The 20,161-nt window shown below is 40.7% G+C and overlaps 1 protein-coding gene across 3 annotated transcripts in view; it reads right to left on the reverse strand.

Annotated features, from left to right (window-relative positions):
* The window catches only part of LOC138785775 (atrial natriuretic peptide receptor 2-like), a 94,805-nt gene that overhangs the window by 65,705 nt on the left and 8,939 nt on the right, over positions 1-20,161 (reverse strand). Inside the window, exons 2-10 of one of the 3 annotated variants that reach the window (XM_069962088.1) lie at positions 18,701-18,867; positions 14,684-14,701; positions 13,928-14,033; positions 11,763-11,895; positions 5,623-5,746; positions 5,427-5,531; positions 3,735-3,837; positions 2,282-2,427; positions 1,788-1,860 (exon numbers count right to left, since the gene is read on the reverse strand). In XM_069962088.1, the coding sequence (XP_069818189.1) occupies positions 1,788-1,860; positions 2,282-2,427; positions 3,735-3,837; positions 5,427-5,531; positions 5,623-5,746; positions 11,763-11,895; positions 13,928-14,033; positions 14,684-14,701; positions 18,701-18,867 (975 nt within the window). Of the gene's footprint in view, positions 1-1,787; positions 1,861-2,281; positions 2,428-3,734; positions 3,838-5,426; positions 5,532-5,622; positions 5,747-11,762; positions 11,896-13,379; positions 13,459-13,927; positions 14,034-14,683; positions 14,702-18,700; positions 18,868-20,161 lie in introns of those variants that run through there. The other 2 variants (XM_069962089.1, XM_069962090.1) reach the window with 2 other exon arrangements.

Here is a 20,161-nt window from a genome sequence, read left to right on the forward strand (position 1 = left end):
ATCAGCACTCAGGCCAAGTTGACCTGTCATTGGTGAACAAACTGGTGAACAGCAAAACAAAGTGAAGGTTCTGAAGTGGGCATTCTGGAATGGGCAGCCTTACCATCTGAGAAAATAAAGAGCCTCATCCACAACTACCACAAAAGGCTTCAAGCTGTCATTGATTTTATGGGGGCAATACATGGTATTAAGAACTGGTGTAAGTAAACTTTTGATCAAGGTCATTTGGATGTTTTTTGTTGTCATTATGATTTAACCCCTAGACGACCCAGGATGTAGAGTTACGTCATGGAAGTCTGTCACCAGACGACCCTGGACGTAACTCTACGTCCTGGGTGTTTCTCCGGCTATGACGCTTCACAGCAGGTGGGGGCCGGCTCCAATCAGCAGCCGGGACCTCACCGGAAATGACACGCTGCAGCGATCGCGCTGCCGCGTGTCATTAACCCCTTAAACGCAGCGGTCGCGTGACAGGGGGAGTCCCCTGTCACTTACTGATCAGGACCCCCTCAGTGTGACTGCGGGGGTCCCGTTCGGTAAAACGGACCGCTGAAAGTCTCTCACCTGCCTCCGTGCGGTCCGATTGGCGATCTGCTACACAGAGCCTGCACAGGCAGGCTCAATGAGCAGAGCGCCGATAACACTGATCAATGCTATGCCTATGGCATAGCATTGTACAGTGTGAGCAATCAAAGTAGTAAATGTAAAAGTCCCCCAAAGGGACTTCAAATGTGTGAAAAAAAACCCTCCCCAATAAAAGTTTAAATCACCCCCCCTATCCCATTATATAAATAAAACATATAAAAACAAATAAATAAATAAACATATAATATACCGTAGTGTGCTTAATTGTCCGATCTATTAAAATATAACAAGCATCATTGTGAACGGCAAACGGCGTAGACAAAAAGAGGGGAAAAAGTGCGCGGATTACCCATTTTATGTTACATTATATATATAAAAAAATTAATAAAAAGTGATCAAAACGTCCGATCTTCACAAATATGGTATTAATAAAAACTAGAGATCATGGCGGAAAAAATGATGCCCCATACAGCCCCGTAGGTGAAAAAATAAAACCGTTATAAGCGTCACAATAGGGCCATTATATTATTAACTAATTGCCAAAAAAAAAGGATTTCATAAAAAAATATATATATAACATTAGAGAATCTGTGTAACCTGCATATGGTTGTGTTCGGGCTGACCTATAGAGTAATAGTATCATGTCGCTTTTACCATATAGCGCATTACGTAGACACAGGAACCCCCCAAACGTTACCATATTGCATTCTTTTTTACGATTTCACCTATTTATATCTTCATAAATAATATATTTGGAATTCCGTCATACATGTTATGGTAAAATGAAAGACGCCAATACAAAGTACAACTATTCCTGTAAAAATAGATAGAAAACTGAAAGTGCTAGAGCTCTTAGAAGGGGAGGAGGGAAAAACGAAAGCGCAAAGATCAAAATTTGCGCGGTCCACTGGGTCATTTTGGGCCTGGTCCTCAAAGGGTTAAAAAGAGAAAACACCGTAGTTTGAAAACAAATAGCTTCCCCCAACCACTAACCATGAGTGATAAGTGGCTTTTGTGTTATCATTCATATTCTGTGAAAAAAAGGAAAAGAAAGAAAAAATTCTGTAGAGGTATGTAAACTTTTTTGCACAACTGCACTTTGCAGTTCGGCCCTGGGCATTATTTCAAACAAAACCTGTAAGTTTTTTTTTTTAAACTACAGAATAACAAGGCTCTTTGCACTAGTTGCTCTTGTACAATACCTTCTTTAATATCACTATACTTGATGATCCAACTTTCATCCCAAAACATTTTTTGTCTTTGGTATTGAAATCCCTATAAGAAAAATCAATACAAAAATAAAAAATCATTCTCCATGGCTGGCAGTGTAGTACAAATAATTAACTAGCTACACTCACCCATCTCTGCTGAAGTCTCAGTGGTTCTATATTTATGGTCTTCTCCACTTATTCCTGGCTCCTGTGATTTCACAACCATTCAGGAACTACCTCCATTGGTCAGTCACTAACTGTGGTAGTGCACCACAGCTGCCACTGAAAGGCATAACAGTGCAGTTGTTGCATGGTCGCAATGTCACAAGAAGCAAGAAGAAGCTGAGAGGACCTGGGATCAGGATATACTGTGACTGCAGCTGTGGTGGTGTGAAACAGGTAAGAAGAGCTTGTTTATTATTTTTCATTATTTAAAATTAAGTCACATAAAAAACTGGAGACAAAAAAAAAAAATAGATATTTACCACAGCAAAGAGAATGAGGCCTGCTATAACAACCGCTACAGGAATTGCTATTGCCATTCGAATGTCAGATGGGAGACTGCACTCTCCACAGTCTGCAGGGCATGTAGTACATGCCTCTTCTTCTTCACATACACCATTACCACACACTGCAGAAAAAGTAAAAAAACGTATTTTATCAGTCAGATTTATATAGTAGAGTTGTGGTGTCCGTGTGATGAGTTAGTCCAGGGCAGCTGAGGTGGGTAGTCCCTCAAACTAAGTCTGTAGTGATGTCATGGGTGGCTTTTTTGATGACTTAGGGACAGTTCATACCGAGAAAAATGTTCAGGGCAGAAAGTGTTCTCGCGGAATTCAGGAAATTGAGGTAATTCATCACGGAATCCGTGCGGATTTGAAAAAAAAAGAATGAATTTTATTAAATGAAAAAATAATTTGCACGGAATTCCGCCAGAGGTGAAAAATTCACCTGGAATCACCTCTGGTGGAATTCCGTGCAAAATTAATTTTTTATTTAATGAAATTCATTCTTTTTTTCCAATTCTGCGTGGATTCCGCAAGTTAGATTTGATTGACAGCTGGGGAGAGACACGCACTTCTACACACTCCCCCAGGATGTATCTCGGGATCACAGCAGGTCACAGCTGGTCTCAGCAATGAGATCCGCTGTGACCAGTAACTTTTGACATGTCTCATGGCGTCAAAGTTACTAAAAATAATAGTAATTTTAAGTGCTACATTAAAAAAAAATCACAAATAAATCATGTATTATTCATACATGACTAGCTCATGGACCTGGCACCACATGTGTCTTTCGTTACCTGTTGGTTTTCTGTGTCTCTGTGTGTGGTTCACAATCTTTTTTTTTTTGCCACTAATATGAAGACAACATATCCACAAAAGACAACTTTTTTTTACAAACTACCAAAAATTATCCCCACATATATTTCCAGAAATTGTGATTTTCTTGCGATGACCAAATTTACAGTACAAGCAACGCCAAGCACTTTGTTAGGTTGGCAGTCGACTTACCTGCTGTCCGCCTTTGAACTCCATGCTGCTCCATGTCGCTCCGCTCCAGGTACCTGGAAAAACTGGATCCAGTGCTGGGAAACCTTTCCCAGTTTCCCGGGACTGGATTCAGCTTCTCCAGGCATCTGGAGTGACACAGAGCAACATGAAGTTCAAAAGCAGCCAACAGATAAGTCGACCACCAACCTAATGAAGTGCTTGGCTTCGCTTGTACTGTAAATTTATATGGCTTTTTTTTGGCCAATCTGTGCCTTGTCCACAATGTGGGCATGGCTTATTACATAGGGGTGTGGCTTCATTTACACTTGGTATGGTAGATTTTCCACACAGGCAGTCTCAGGTGTCTCTAGATTATCGGGAGGCCTCTTACTTACATTGCTTTCCTCAGTAACAGAAACATTGTGTATTTCAAGGTACATCATACCTACTGCAGGTACCACCAAAGTTTTCGCCTCAAGAGCAGCTTGCATTTTGCCGATCCTTATATGGGCTATTAAGGAAGTTACCCCAGCATGGACTAAAACAACCTGGTAATTGAAGAGCATAGTATTACAGGCTGTAAATAGGTGACAATTACCAATTTCATAAATAATCTAATAATAGGATACTAAAAAGAAACATGTACTAAAGAAGACGAAGAAGTTTATATGGATTGTATTAGCACAGACAGACCTTAACACTCCTACTTTTGGTATAGATAAAAAAAAATGTTCATAAAATTTGCCTTCTTAACATGGCATAGGATGAGACTTTTAAAAAGTTGTGTGAAAGCTTAGAAAATGATACTGGCAGCAGAAAATGTCGTAAAATAAGTAATCCTCCTAATTTTTCAGAGGCTTCAGTACATCAACAACTATACAGACACTTGATTTGTATACAGGGCGGTATGTGGAGTCCTGTATAAATTCTCTTTAATTATCATGTTACAACTGTACTAAAGAATACTTTGAGATGAAGACTGCTGCTGTCACTGCACAGAGAACGTCAACCAGTAGCTTTACATAAATTCTCTGAGAGAGAAAGAGAGAGAGAGAACCACAACCTGCAAAGTTTGGTAGTGTTAATAGTGCTGAAAGGGATCCTGTCACTAGTTCCGTTTTGCTCAGTGTGAACTGGGCCTTACTGTCTGAACCATGACTGCAATACCTTTCTTCTTCATCAACTGAGAAGATAATCCAGTCCAGGGGCATAACTATAAAGAAGAAAGGTGGAGAAGAAAAAGAGAGAGGTGCAGCAGGCCTAAAGCACAGATACTCTAGGTTCCGCCTCTTTGACTCTGTGCCTCTAGAATAAAAGATATTTTTCCTCTTATACCAGCATTGGGAGAGAAGCGGACCCCTGGACCAGGCATGAATTGACACAAGCTATAAAATGGTACCCATGGTTTAGGAGGGGTTGGTGTCATTAATAAATTTGTTTTAACTACTGTAGTTGAAAAACATTAAGTGACTTCTCTCTACAACTGATTGCTTGTCCAGTAGGGATTATAGCCATAAAGCTCAGGGGTTTAGTTTGTTTTCCTGAGTCACCTAAATTTGCAAAAAAGGAGTCCCTGGAGCCTCGTTGTGAGTCTTAAAACATGGGAATAGCCAGATATCCCTAGCCTGTTGCCAAGGGGTGCCTCCAGATAGGGAGAGCACCAACCCACCCCGATAGGTAACAGAGTTAGACTTTGACACTAAAGGAGCCACCCTGGTGTTTCGTTATTTAGGATCCAATACTCACAACCGAGTGGGACTTAAAGGGCTACCTATCAGGGTGGTTTGGTGCTTCTCAGACTACTTTTTTGCATATTTAAATTTTTAGGGGGCATTAATGGAGACTCTTAATTGAGTACTTAATTGGAATTTTTTCACTGATCTCCCTGAGCTCAGTGATTGCTGTGACCCGATTCACGTAAATTCATTTATAAAGACATTATATTTATGGAGATTGGCAGCTTCTATATTTAATATTTGTGGTAGTTTAAATTATTAGCATATATAGTATGCATAATTTATACAAAGCAGCAAATTAACTGTTCTACTTTGACACTGTCCCTATATATTTTATATGGCACAATCACTGTCCATTGTCATCTTAATGTAGTCAACATACGCAATGTACACCAGTCTACCTTTGCAGACCAGTTCCCTTGTGTCATTTTTCCAGAGGTAGATAAGGTGTGTGTGAATATCTGCCCATCATCCGGTATCCATGGACCACAAATTCCACCTTTGCCCTGAATAAAGGAAACAAACATTTTGAAGCTAAGTGAAAATGAAATTAGTGAACTTCAAGAATATTGGACCATCAAAGTAAGCTGCACTTACCATAAAAAACATAGGGCAGGAGTGGATATTAGCATGATGAATACAGCAGTTTTCCACATTTGCATCTTTCCAATTTGTTGGGCAATCTTGCTCTTCACAAAATCTTTTTGCAAATTCAGCATCCCTTTTTCATTTACAAAAAAGATTATCCCATTGTATTATATTGGGTTTAGAAGCTTAAAAGATTACTATTGTACTAAGAAAGCAGTTCTTTCTACACTAAATAATTCCTAAATTGTCAAATGTTGTCAAGCTAATAAAAACTCAGGGCATTCATTGACAATCACAACCAATACGTTCATCACTAGACGTTCCTCCATAGGTTGTCACTTGGCTCTACCCTATTTTTTTTTTAAAGAAGATTTGCTCAATTGAAGGCTTATACAAACATAGCTTTCTTCCAGAAACAGCAGCACACCTGTCCTCAGTTTGGGTGTAGTTTTGCATTTTAGTTCTATTGAAATGAATGGTGCTACATTGTAATACCACACACAACCTGAGGACAGGGGTGGTACTGTGTTATTCTATTCTTGTATAACCCCTTAAAATAGCCAAGTAACCTTACTGAGAGCTGGAATGGTGTGCTTATTGGTTGTTAGTAATCAAAATGAAAAACCCAACATATGGGTCATATTTAGCTCACCACCCAGCATGCAATCCAACATTGTTTAATCAATAGTGGAGTTACACACCTCACACAAAAGAATAAACTTAAAGAAGATGTACAATCAGGTACAGCCTCTATAATTTGACCCGTAGATAGAACGTCACCGTCACAGGGAAGCCAGGGCTGCGGTCCGTTTTTTGAACTGCTGCCCGGTTCCTGTGTTCGGCGCCGTTCTATCCTTGGGTACCGGGCCGGGGCTGAAGCACAGGAGGCAGGCCGGCACGTCCCCAGTGGAAGGAATCCCCTATCCCACTATGACGCGGCTCCATTGATTGTAATGTTGGGGGGGGGGGGGGGTATGTGTGATTAGCAGGGAGAGCAGGGGCATCAGCAGGGAGGGAGCCTACCTGATGTTTGTGCTCTGGCGGGTTAGGAGTTCAGCCAACAGTTATCTCCCCCAGCTTTGCTCGGATACAGAGTACCGAACAAGCCTTTGGGGGAAATTGTGGTTCAAGTACTGAATTATTCGAATACCAAGGTGTTTGAGAATGGAGTACCACTGTACATCATTCTGTTCAGCTTCTGTTCACCAGTTTCTGCTACCCTTACATACGGCAGCATAAACCTACTGACTTCAACCTTGAAAGTCATGCCCCCCTCCAACCTTCCCAATAATAGGGTTTTCCAGGCAAAACCGACTGATTGGGGTGTGCCAACACCCTGCACTCCCTGCTGATTGTCTATTCAGTGCCGGCACTATACAGTGAACAAGGCCAGAAGCAGATGTCTCCCTTTACTGTGTAGTGACTGGATCTGGTTACTGCAGCTCAGCTCCAGTAACTTGGGTCTCATAGGCTATAACTGTCCATATAATGCTATAATGTAGTATACAGGCAATTAGAGGATTGCAGCAAGATAATAAAAAAATAAAAAAAACAATGATTTTGAGTCAGCCTTGCCTCCAACAAAAAATAATCAAAAGGTCACATGTACAGTACCGCAAAAATAGAACCAATAGAAGCTGAAAAATAAAAACTTCATGGCTTTCAGAATATAATTAATTTTATTTATAAAAATTAATAAAACTATATAATAAAGAAAAAACAAGATTGGGGAGTGTTGTAATTGTAATGACATGCAGAATAAATATAACACATCAATTATACAGGGTGAATGCCATAAAAAATAAATTAAAAAAAGCATTATAATCTCTTCCCAGTTTTGGGTTTTTGGCCCTTTTTCTATGTCAGTTTTTCTTTGTCACATTTTCTAAAGGGGTGCAACACAACTCGACAAAACTTGATCCCCGTTTTTTTCTCATATTAATGTGCTCTGGATGTCTAAAACAATCTTCTCTGTATCCACTGACAACACTGAGCCCCCTCTTCCCCCATCCCTTTGTAGACACAGGACATGTTGTCTCCTCTCTGGGGGCTGGGTTAGCTGTCTATTGACATTATCTGGATCACCTCCATGCACCTGTTCACTGCTAGTGAATGTGCTGCTGTCCCTTAGCATAGGTTTCTGTAATATGAAAAGTTATAGTTCTATCTCTGATTGTTAGCGTGTTCTTATAGTCTGGATGGAACTAGAATGTTTTCACTCACAGTCAGTAAGCAGAGATCTAAACCTACACTACACCCCCCACCCCCTGGTAAACAGATGCGTGTTATGCAGCACATCGCTACACCATGCACTTGTGAGCTCTTCTACATCATCAGTTAGTATGGAATATATAGTGGGGTCATGTGATGCAAAATCCTGTCCTGTGTTTACTGTGCAATATTAATGACAACAGTGGGTAGGAAAGAAAGCTAAGGGGGAGTACGCAAATGGATGAATCAAGGAGATGCATGATGGGAAATATAGTTTCCCAACCGGCACTGTCTTGGATATAGATCCGCTTTTAGAAAAAACTTGTAACTAAGGAATCGCAGAAGCTAGAAAGACAGGAGACGGTTAAAAATACTCAGGGGGACTTGGTGAGTAAGACCAGCTAGCATTTCATTTAAGCTCTTAAGTGGATAACCCCTTTAAGCAAACCTGTTATTTTTTGACAGTTTTTTCCCCCCTAAAAAACAGCCACTTCTAGTGTGGCAAAATTGTTTAGTTTTAGTTTTGTCCTGTGAAAAAAGCTTGCAGATTTACTAAGGGCGTGTGCCACATAAATGAATTTGACAAAAAAAAAAAAAAAAAAAGACACAACTGACAGCATAATGGCATAAAATTTACGCATTGTTAGTAAATGAGGCCCATACAGTTTAAAATGAGCTGCAGTGCACATAAATGGTGAAGACTGTTTATTCATACAGGGGCACTTAGAACCCTTCTTCCTGTCCAGTCAGACACGCATCAACCCGTTCTTAAAATCACTTGGATATGTTACAACATCCCAAAGTTACACCCAGATAGAGTAAGACAGGTCAAATTTGAAATATTGGGCTTTGTTCTGAGGGATAAAAATTGACTGCATCCTTAAGGGGTTAATATTGAGGTTACAGATGGGCATGTTTCAAAGGGGAAGTGAGTAGTATCTATAGAAATATGCATTTAAACTTGTCAGACCGCTTTCATATGATTTTATTGAAGATCTTCGCCCCCCCCCCCCCCCCCTTTGATTTTGACCCCTTAACAATGGATGAGTTAAATGTATGTCATGCATTTACGCCATTATCTTCAGGGGCTCTATGAAACAAGTTCAGGAGCTAAGCTCACTTCATATATGGTGATGACCGGCTGTGACATTTGTGTGTAAGTAACAGGAACAGCTCCTGCCACTTACTGTTTGGGACCCCCCAATGTTACTATGCGGGGTCCTGATTGAATTGCCTAATGCTGCGTTTACATGGAACGATTATCGTGCGAATTTGCATGATAACGATCGAATTCGAACGATAATCGTACGTGTAAATGCAGTGATCGATCAAACGACGAGCGAGAAATCGTTCATTTTGATCTTTGAACATGTTCTTAAATTGTCGTTCGCAAAAAATTTGCATATCGTTCCGTGTAAACAGTTGTTCACCGATTTTACTTGTGTGCGAGATAGGCTTAAGCGATCGCAAAACAATCGCAAAACGATTTTTCCGTACAATATATTGTTCCATCTAAACGCTGATAGTTATAAAAAAAATTGTTACTTCGAAATCGTTAAACGTATGATCGGATGAATTATCGTTCCGTGTAAACGTAGAATAACACCTGGAGGTATACTGCTTACCTCGGTAAAGTTTGATTTTCGAAATTCTGGTAAAGGCTATGTTCACACAACGTTTTTTCAGCTTCATTTAAAATGACATCCGTTATTTTGAGTCTTAAATTTAGCTGTCTGGCCTCCCCTTAGTACAATGACTGGTGTTTGTACATTATTTTAGTTTGGGTTACTAATTGCTCTTTGGGTGTAGCTTAATTGAAAAGTCCATTGAATTTAATTGGAAAAACTGAGAAAGAACGGTGGAAAAAAAAAAAAAAAAAACGGGTGTGAACAACTAATAAAAAACGTCCAATGTTTGCAAAAGACGTCCGAAAATAATGATCATGTTCATTATTTTAACGTCTGTGGTAAATACGTCCAATATTCAATGCATTGTGTGCATTGGACATCAGTCTTTACATTGACTTCAATCTATTGCCATTGCAGTCAGTTAAATCTGGACAAAATGGACGTTTTTTCAAATATGAAAATCAGCCACCTTTTCTCTATTATTGTGAACATAGCCAAAGTCCGCTTCAGACAGGCTTTTTTTAGAAGATAGCAGATAACACTGATCAATATAATGCATCGACCAGTGTATGCAATCTAATGACTTCAGGTACTAGTCTCCTAGGGGGACTTAAAAAGTATAAAGGTTTAGCAGAAAACAGCACTCTGTCCAGTGAGTGGTGCTCGTGGTAGGAAGGAATCCCAGGCAATAGAGTAGATAAATCCCGGCACTCACAATTAGGTTATGCTTCTTTTATTAAAGTGATTCAAGCAGGTACAAAAAAGAGGACGTGTTTTGGCCTACGGCCTTCATTAGTGTTCCTTCCTAGGCTATCTTGCTGTGACTTATAGTACTCTAACCTTTTGCCTGTTTTCTGACCCTGCGCTTGTTTCCTGACTTCTCAGTTTCGCCGCCTGCCTTGCCTGTATTGCCTGACCCTTGACAATCCGAATGCATCTGTTTTTTGTACCTTTGTTGCCCGCCGTTACTGACCCGGACTGTTTACTACGCTTTATAGTGTTTGTTTGTCTGTCTGTGTTCTGTGTTCCACTTACACTAGTGCAGGGACTGCCTTCGTTGTTGTCTGCAGCCGCCTAGGGCTGACTGAGGCAAATAGGCAGGGACAGAGGGTGGAAACAGCCAGGGCTCACTGTCTGTCTATATATGTCTGACTGCCCTTGCCATACCTGGTGCTAACAATAAGCCTTTTTCTCTGTCTCTTCCTCCTCCCTCCCTTTTGAGACAGCTGATGTAAACAAGTCCCTGACTGGGTTTATCTTCAACATTGTAGCTTCTTTGTAATGCTGGGAGAGTTATTCTGCTGTCAATTTGCTGATGAACTCACTGTGATTATCCCTCCCAACATTCCAAAGAGGCTACAGTGTTGCAGATAAAGCCAGTCAGGGACTTGTTTACATCAGCTGTCTCAGAAGGGAGGTGGGAGGAGGGGGGACAGAGAGAAAAGCTCACACTCAGATTTATGTGTTTTCAGCAGACCAGCTGAGAACTGGGGGAAAGAGACTGAATAGATAATAAGCATCGAATTAATTGTTTGTCTGACTATGGGCAGCAACATATCAAAGGTTATGTTTGAGAGGAATACCCTTTTAGTGTGACCACAGCCCTGTACTATGGAGGTGCAGGGCTTCTATATCTGGTGCACAGCAGAACACTGCAACAAAGTGTATGCCTCCTAAGGAATACCACCAAATGTTTTGCAAACAAATATACTGTATGTACTAAAAGTCTTTATATTACGGCTTCTGCAGTTATAGTCATCATGCAGACATTTACTTTTACAAGCATCATCTAATTTTAATTTATTCTCTATTTAGTATTCAGTAATTTACAAAAAAATATAGCCATCTCTGCATAAACATAGTCATGTGAATATACATTTACTATTGAGTGAGAGTCCACATTTTCATACTAAACTAGAATGATCCATCCACGTAGTCTAGGGCAGCTGGGACCAAATTAACATGAAATATTTCATAATACTAACTCAGTTTTACTTGCCAACATTTTTTTTGCTGCTTGCTTGCTTTACCCATTAAAATAGACAGTTTAACTGTATTTCTCTGCCATGTAAAATAGTACTTCATTTAACTATTCCTTTAAATTATGTGGACACCAAACCTAAATCAACATATACATTTTATCTAAACAGCAGTGAAAAGTGTGTTTTATAGAGTGTGTGTCACATAAGAAATCCTAAATATTTGGTATTATTAAACAAATATTTATTAGTGAAAGGTTCAAAAGGTAAAACCCCTCAAATATTACATAATACTAAGGGAAATCTAGATACATATAATGAAGATGTCTACCTGTATGATAGAATCCCATTGGTCACCGCATACATATAAAAGTCATCAGATGCTGACACAGAGTAGATAACATCAAAAGGTTCACCAGTATACACTTTTGTAGGAGGACGGAGTACCCATGCCATCTCCAGACCTAAAGGAAGTATTAGGAAGGGTACAGATATGTCACTGTATGACAAATACTAAGCAAGAGAAGAAAGGCAGAATATTAATCCAGGTAGCAGTCACTTGGTAAGGTATGAAAAAATGTTAACAACCTCTGTCAAAGATGTCAAGACTATAAGGACTATAAGCACTAATGTGAGGTATGGGGGAAGGGGGTCTACACAGTATAGTGGTTTATTACTATTACAGCAGCCAGGATCTGGATGTAATTAAATACTAATGACTAGAGATGAGGGAACTTGGCGAAAGTTCACACACACCCAAATGATGAGAAGGTGGATGCAGCCTTAGCACTGCCTGAAAAACATAGACACAACCTAAGGGCCCTATTCCACAGGACGATTATCTTTCAGATTATTGTTAAATCGTTCGAATCTAAACGATAATCGTTCAGTTGAAATGCAGTTAACGATTAACGACCGAACGAGAAATCGTTGATTGCTTTATAAGACCGGGCCCTATTTTTATCGTTGCTGGTTCGCAAATCGTTCACATTGAATAAGACGTCGTTCGGTCGTTTGCAGTAGATACGAGCGCAATAGCGAAGAAATATCGAAGGAAAAACGATCGCAAATACGATCTTAAGTAGCGATTATCGTTCCATGGAAATGAGTGAACGTTTTCAGGTCTTTCGCAATAGCAGTCGTTTGAGATTGTTAATCGTTAACGGTTTTGCGAACAATAATCGTCCGGTGGAATAGGGCCCTAAGACATCTACCATCTTCAGGCAGCAGAATTTAAATATTGATTGTTTGGGTTTGTGCGAATCGGAATTTTCGACAAGTTTGCTCATGTCTACTAATGATGATCCCCCATGATACACTCTGGTAGGATGCAGACACTTCAGGCCTGCTGTTTGAAAGACTTGCCACTGCAATATTCATCAAACAAGGTTGCCCTTTTTAATAGCAATATGGTCTGGTTTAAATACTCACAAGGCTGCTTTTGATACTGCACAATGGTCAGCATGGACTCTCTGACTTGTGTGGGGACTAAGCTCCATACTGTGATGCATTTGGTGTTCTAACAGCTTTTGAAATTTGACCAGACTTGCTAGCTGTTGTTTCCCAAATGCATCACTGTTGGCACATGACTCACTAATGTCACTAATTCACAATTTTCTTAATCACTTTGGTAGGTACTGACCACCGTATACTGGGAAAACACAATAAGACCTGACATTTTAAAGTTGTTACCGGACAGTCATTTTCCCTTCTAATTTTGACCTTGTCAGGGTCAATCAAGTCTTTACACTTTTTGCATTTTTCCTATCTCCAACATATAAAAGAGGAACTATCAGTTAGTGCAAACAAATCTACTGTTATCCCCTTGCAGTTGCATACCTCATCTTTCTGATGCTGGTGTTCTTTTTTTTCTACGGTTTTGGAGAAGTATTATTAAAAACAGGAGATATCGGCGCCGGAAGCTGAGCGCGCGCTGTATGCTAATTACCTGAGATGAGTCCGATGCCCATAGAGAATGACTGGAGCCGTCATTCTCTATGGGGAGTCAGACTCATGTCTGAAGCGCGTGCGCACGGCTGCCGACGGAGAGATCTCCGTCCCAGGACTGGTTCCAGGAGTGGGACTTGCAGCAAAGGGTAAGTATCCGTGGCTCCACCGAGGGGGTCGGGCTGGCTCTGCGCCGCAATGCCAGGTGACAGGTTCCCTTTAAAGAGACTATGTCAGTAGGTTTATGCTGTCTTATATAAGTAGTATAAACTAGTGACAGAGAAGCTGAACAGAATGATGTTCATTGTTCTGTGCAGCTGATTCAGAGATATCCTGTATAACATGGACAGTAAGTAGTCCTCTCCATTATGTGGCAAGAATCCAATTCTCCTGCATATTATGAGAATGGTTAAACAAAATGATGTAAGTAATACACCTATCTGTTCAGCATTTCTGTCACTAATTTATTCTGCTCTCATTTAAGGCAGATGGCAGATTCCCTTTAATGTCACTGTCTTCCTAAAGTTACTATCTCTCTATAGTAACTACCTCCGCAGTCGATCATATTAACTTCATCAGGCTTTTCCAGTGGCCAGCAGTCATATTCTGTATTGTCCAGGTCATGCCATGCTTGAGTTATATCACAAATTATAACCTATTGTAGCAACAAAAAACAACAACTTTAATTTTAAAGTAAAATGTTACTCAGTATTTTACAAATGTAGCTAAATCTGCTTAGGAAATGTAACAAGAATCCAATATTTGCAGACATAGTAGTCTTTATTGCTAGCTTTGGAGTATTACAAGGTGATTTGTGGCAATAATCATGACAAAAAAGCTTGGGAAAATAGTTACAATTTATATGAAATAAAGTTATTTTTGTTATTTGTCAGTAAACTGCTAGTTCACCAAATCTATATTTTAATGACGCAAAGTGCTGTAAACAGCTTAAAAGTACAAACAATAAATACAACTGTGCAAGTAGCCAGTCCATAGTAAGCAGAATCAAAAGGTGAAAAATCTTAAAAAATGAAAAAATAAAAATAAAATAAAAAATAAATAAACATAATAATTTTTATTTATATAGCACAAACAGATTCCACAGCACTTTACAATTTATAATACAATGAGATATAATAATAAGTATTAACAATAAAATTAACAGTAATATTAATAAATATTAGTTTCACATAATACACCACCATATTTTCTGCTTGCCTGGATGAATTTAACTGTACATAGGTGTGTATAAATATTATAGTCTATATACAGCAAATAAAGTTTAGGCATAAAATATGAACCTACCATTAAACTCCCAATGAGCTGCAACAAAAAAAGAAATGATTTGAAGCCTTTCATAGCAGAGTAGATTATTACATCCAAGTTCTAGGTATTTACTTAATGGTCTCAGGGGAGCTCTTTAGAAATGGTGCTGTGCCTGCGATACACAACCAGATGTGATGCTGTTCTTGCTGTTGCTGCTGTAATTTCTCCCTTAGGACTGACTATTGGATGGTAAGGACGAGAAAGTCGGATGTGCTCAGCTGGAAAATCAATTTACTTCCAAGGAATCATTCCATTGTGTATATTATTCAACTTGATCTCCATCTAGTGGACATATGTGTAAATGCATGATAGTACAGTGGTACCTTGGTTTAAGAGTAACTTGGTTTAAGAGCGTTTTGGTTTAAGAGCTCATAGTTTTTTAAAATTGTGACTTGGTTTAAGAGCATTGATTTGGTGTAAGAGCTCCCTGTACTGGGTGGGAGCGCGAGTGGGGGAGGGGCATGATCTGCATAGTGTGGTCTACAGCCCTGTACTCTGACCCAGGAAGTCTCCCTCATCTTCCAAATCATAGCAGATCCACTTCAGGATGGGGCTTGCATCAGGGGACAGGACTGTGGAGGTAATCTCTTCATAGCTGTAACCCCTCTCTCCCCGGACAGAGAGCGCTGATATACTGTGCTCGCATCTGCCCTGCTCATTCCTTCATGCTCCCTGCAGTCTCTGTCAGCCCTTGTGTTTCCCATCCTCTCCATTACTGTACAGTAACTTATAATATCACATATTCTGCTGTTTATAAATGTTTGTTTCATTTGTTTTACATGTTATTCAGAATAAAAAATCATTATTTTTGGGGTGTGAAACCAATTATCTGCATTTCTATGATTTCTTACGGGAAAATTTGCTTTGGTTTAACCCCTTAAGGACAGAGCCAATTCGATTGCGTTTTCGTTTTTTCCTCCTTGTGCATAAAAGGCCATAGCAGTTGCATTTTTCCACCTAGAAACCCACATGAGCCCTTATTTTTTGCATCACTAATTGTACTTTGCAATGACAGGCTGAATTTTTGCATAAAGTACACTGCGAAACCAGAAAAAAATTCAAAGTGTGGTGAAATTGAAAAAAAAAAAAACGCATTTTGTTTATTTGGGGGAAATGTGTTTTTACGCCATTCGCCCTGGGGTAAAACTGACTTGTTATGCACGTTCCTCAAGTCGTTACGATTAAAACGATATGTATCATGTATAACTTATATTGTATCGGATGGCCTGTAAAAAATTCAACCCATTGTCAACAAATATACGTCACTTAAAACAGCTCCATTCCCAGGCTTATAGCGCTTTTATCCTTTGGTCTATGGGGCTGTGTCAGCTGTCATTCTTTGCGCCATGATGTGTTCTTTCTATCGGTACCTTGATTGCGCATATACGACTTTTTGATCGCTTTTTATTACAATTTTTCTGGATTTGATGCGACCAAAAATGCGCAATTTTGCACTTTGGGATTTTTCTGCGCTTATGCCGTTTACCGTACGAGATCAGAAATGTGATTAATTAATAGTTCGGGCGATTACGCACGCGGCGATAGCAAACATGTTTGTTTATTTATTTATTTACTTTTATTTATAACCTAGGAAAAGGGGGGTGATTCAGACTTTTATTAGGGGAGGGGGCTTTTTATTCACAACAACACTTTTCTTATTTTTTTTACACATATACTAGAAGCCCCCCTAGGGGACTTCTAGTATATACACTTTGATCTCTCATTGAGATCTCTGCAGCATAGATATGCTGCAGAGATCCATGAGATCGGCACTTGTTTGCTTTCGGCTGCTGCAGCCGGAAACAAACGAGTGCCGAGCCGGGGACGGCGCCATCTTGGAGCGATCCCCGGCCGGCTTCAGAAACGGAGATCGCTTCTCCGGGATAACATCCCGGAGGAGCGATCTCCGCCACTAGACACCAGGGAGATGCTGGATCCGGTAATCGGATGCAGCTGTCATGTTTGACAGCTGCATCTGATTACTGTATTAGCGGGCACGGCGATCGGACCGTGCCCGCTAATACCTACGGTCCCGGGCTACACGCGGCACCCGGGACCGCCGCGGTTCAGAGCGGGGTTGCCGCGCGGCCCCGCTCTGAACGCCCTTACCGGCAATAGGGCGTACCTATACGCCCTTTGTCGTTAAGGGGTTAAGAGTGGATTTGGATTACAAGCACAGTCCCGGAATGAATTATGCTCATAATCCAAGGTACCACTGTATTTATTTATGGGTACACTCACATCACATGAGTTTTTTTTGCTATGTTCCATGTTACAGAGGTGCTTGATTGTCCCTGCACTGCTGCCTGATCTTACATTTAATCAGAAATTATCTATTATTTAAATCAAGTTTTTATGTTAAAATTTTTTAAAAAATTTTTGGCGATTTTTTTTCAAATTTTCCATTTTACTCCACATTGTTACATAGTTAGTATGTCTATCAACTTGTCTATCAAGTTGAACCAAGAAGGAGGTGGATGAGGGGAAGGGGGATAGCAGATGGGTAGATTCTATATGTGGTATCCCACTGTTAGTGTTCTTTGCACCTGTCAACAAGCTTTCTCTCAGGTTAAGCGGTCGATGAGGTATTACTGGTTTCCCCACTTGGTGTCAGTTTTTTTTCTTACTTATATGTATTGTATGGCACAACTGAGGAAGGTCTTGGGTTAATGTTGTTGTTATACCATGTGTTTCATGCTGATCAATAGGAGGTGCTCTCTCTCTCTATATCAGCCTATTCTGACTCTCTACACACACTTCCGCCTGTAGGAGTAGTTAGTTAGCGCTGTGTAGGAGGAAGTTCGCAGTTCAGTTGAGTTGAGTCTAGCCACGAGTGTGAACAGATGCAGTTAGAGACCGACAGTTTTCTACCACTATATCTAATATGCACACCCTGACCCACATCAGGAACGCTTCTTAAAAGAGCAGGGCAGTATCCTGAACAAGATAGAAACTAGCCGCAGTAGGACAAAGCAGGGCAGGTAACCAGGACGACTTGAACACCTAGCTACACCCAGATAACCACGGCTGGGGCTCGTACTACCCTGCTGGGACGGGTTCTACACTACCAGAGGGCAGAAGGCTGTCAGACAGTGTCTATACATTATACCAGTATGACCTTACTCAAGATATACAGTATTTACTAAAAATTCAGGCAGAGTACACAGCTACACTGGGTTAGGGCTTCTCTGGCAAACTCCTCTCCTGTGCTCTACTCTTCGCTCTACAAGCACTGCTACAACTACCTCTCTTACTTCTCTCAAGCATCTCAAGCACTAAGGTCAAGCACTAAGGTCAAGCTTATGCCATTTACCATGCGAGATCAGGAATGTGATTAATTAATAGTTTGGGCGATTAAGCACGCGGCGATACCAAACATGTTTATTTATTTATTTTTATTTATAACATGGGAAAAGGGGGGTGATTAAAACTTTTATTAGGGGAGGTTTTTTTTTATTTATACCAACACTTTTATTTTTACTTTTACACTTATACTAGAAGCCCCCCTGGGGGACTTCTAGTATAAGCACTCTGATCTCTCATACAGATCTATGCTGCATAGATATGCAGCATAGATCGATGAGATAGGCACATTGATTGCTTCCAGCTGCTGCAGCCGGAAGCAATCAAGTGCCGAGCCGGGATCACCGGCATTACGGCGCTGACCCCGGATGGGGTAAGATGTGTGGATCGCTCGACAACGTCCCGGAGGAGCGATCCCCCCCTCTAGACACCAGAGAACGGCTGCATCAAGTAAGCGGATGTAGCTGTCAACTTTGACAGCTGCATCCGATTACTTTATTAGCGGGCACGGCGATCGGACCGTGCTGCTAATAGCCGCGGTCCCGGGCTACGAGCGGCACCCGGGACCACAGCGGTTCAGAGCCGCACGGCCCCGCTCTGAACACATGGAGGCGGCTCTGGACGTACAGGTACGTCCAGGGTCGCCAAGGGGTTATTCATAGAAACATCTTAAAGGAGCTCCTCTGAACTTACTTTGCCTTGAAAATCCTCCGATAGTTGGCTCAACCAGACCCGCAGTGCTTTGGCAACCGGGATTGTAGTGGAAGCCACCTTAGCCGCAGCAGCTGCTGTTGTGAAAGTCCGTTTTAGTATTGTATCCACCTTGCGTTCCATAGGGTCTGGAAGAAGGGAGGAAACATCTGCAGGGAAAACAGACTTTTCGATAAGCATGCTGCAGATAGATCAACCCTAGGGAACTGGTCCCATTCTTTATAGTATTCGGGTTCCAAGCTAAATCGACCTACATTTAGCTCCCTAATCAAATCTTCTTTCAGGTTTAGTCCAGTCCTTTAAGCCATTTCTTAAAGGGGTTATCCAGCAAAAATCTTTTTCTTTCAACTGGTTTCAGAAAGTTATATAGATCTGTAATTTTACTTCTATTTAAATATCTCCAGTCTTCCAGTACTTATCAGCTGCTGTATGTCCTGCAGGACATATGGTCTCTGCTGCCACCTCTGTTAATGTCAGGAACTGTCCAGAGCAGGAGATGTTTTATGTGGGGATTTGCTACTGCTCTGGACAGTTCCTGACATGGACAGAGGTGGCAGCAGAGAGCACTCTGTCAGACTGGAGAGAATACACCACTTACTGCAGGACATACAGCAGCTGATAAGTACCTGAAGACTTGACATTTTTTGATAGAAGTAAATTACAAATCTCTGGTACTTTCTGGCACCAGTTGATTTGAAAGAAAAAAAAATCTTGATGAACTACCTCTTTAATGATTGAATGTGAAGGAAGAGTCTTGTTCTTACTAGGGGCAAACCAGAATAACTGCTGTCTTTTAGAATGCCCTAAAACATCTGTCTCTGTGTCCAAGGTGTGTTTAACAGCAGAAATTTTCTTAAGCATTTTATCCTTACCGAAGAGTTACATATCACCATTCTTTTCTATTTCTTCATTATCAGTGTAAGAACCTGAGAGATCCTCCGCAGAGGAACCTGAAGACAATTGAAAGGGCTGACAATGGGAATGGTAAGCCTGTTTAAGAGACGATTTAACTAGTGATGAGCGAGTACTAAAATGCTCGGGTGCTTGTTACTCGAGACGAATATTTCCCGATATACTCTGGTTCTCGTTTCGAGTAACGAACCCCATTAAAGTCAATGGGAAACTCAAGCATTTTTTAAGGGGACCCAAGCTCGGCACAGGGAAGGCTGTGTGAAAATCTGTCAACCTCAAAAAATTATGGAAACACCACGGAAATGGACAGGAAACAGCAGGGGCAGCATACATTTATGCCTCTGAGGCTGACTAATCGCACCATTACGCCAAATTCTGGGCAACAGCATAGCAGTAAGCACACAGTGAACCATTAAAACAGAGGTAGCATATGAACCACCTCAAAATTTAGCCAGATACATCATGGCAGTGAGAACACAGGGAACCATTAAAACAGAGGTAGCATATGAACCACCCAAAAACTTAGCCTGA

This window comes from Dendropsophus ebraccatus, chromosome 3, assembly GCF_027789765.1.
Source record: "Dendropsophus ebraccatus isolate aDenEbr1 chromosome 3, aDenEbr1.pat, whole genome shotgun sequence".
NCBI classification, from domain to species: Eukaryota; Metazoa; Chordata; class Amphibia; order Anura; family Hylidae; genus Dendropsophus; species Dendropsophus ebraccatus.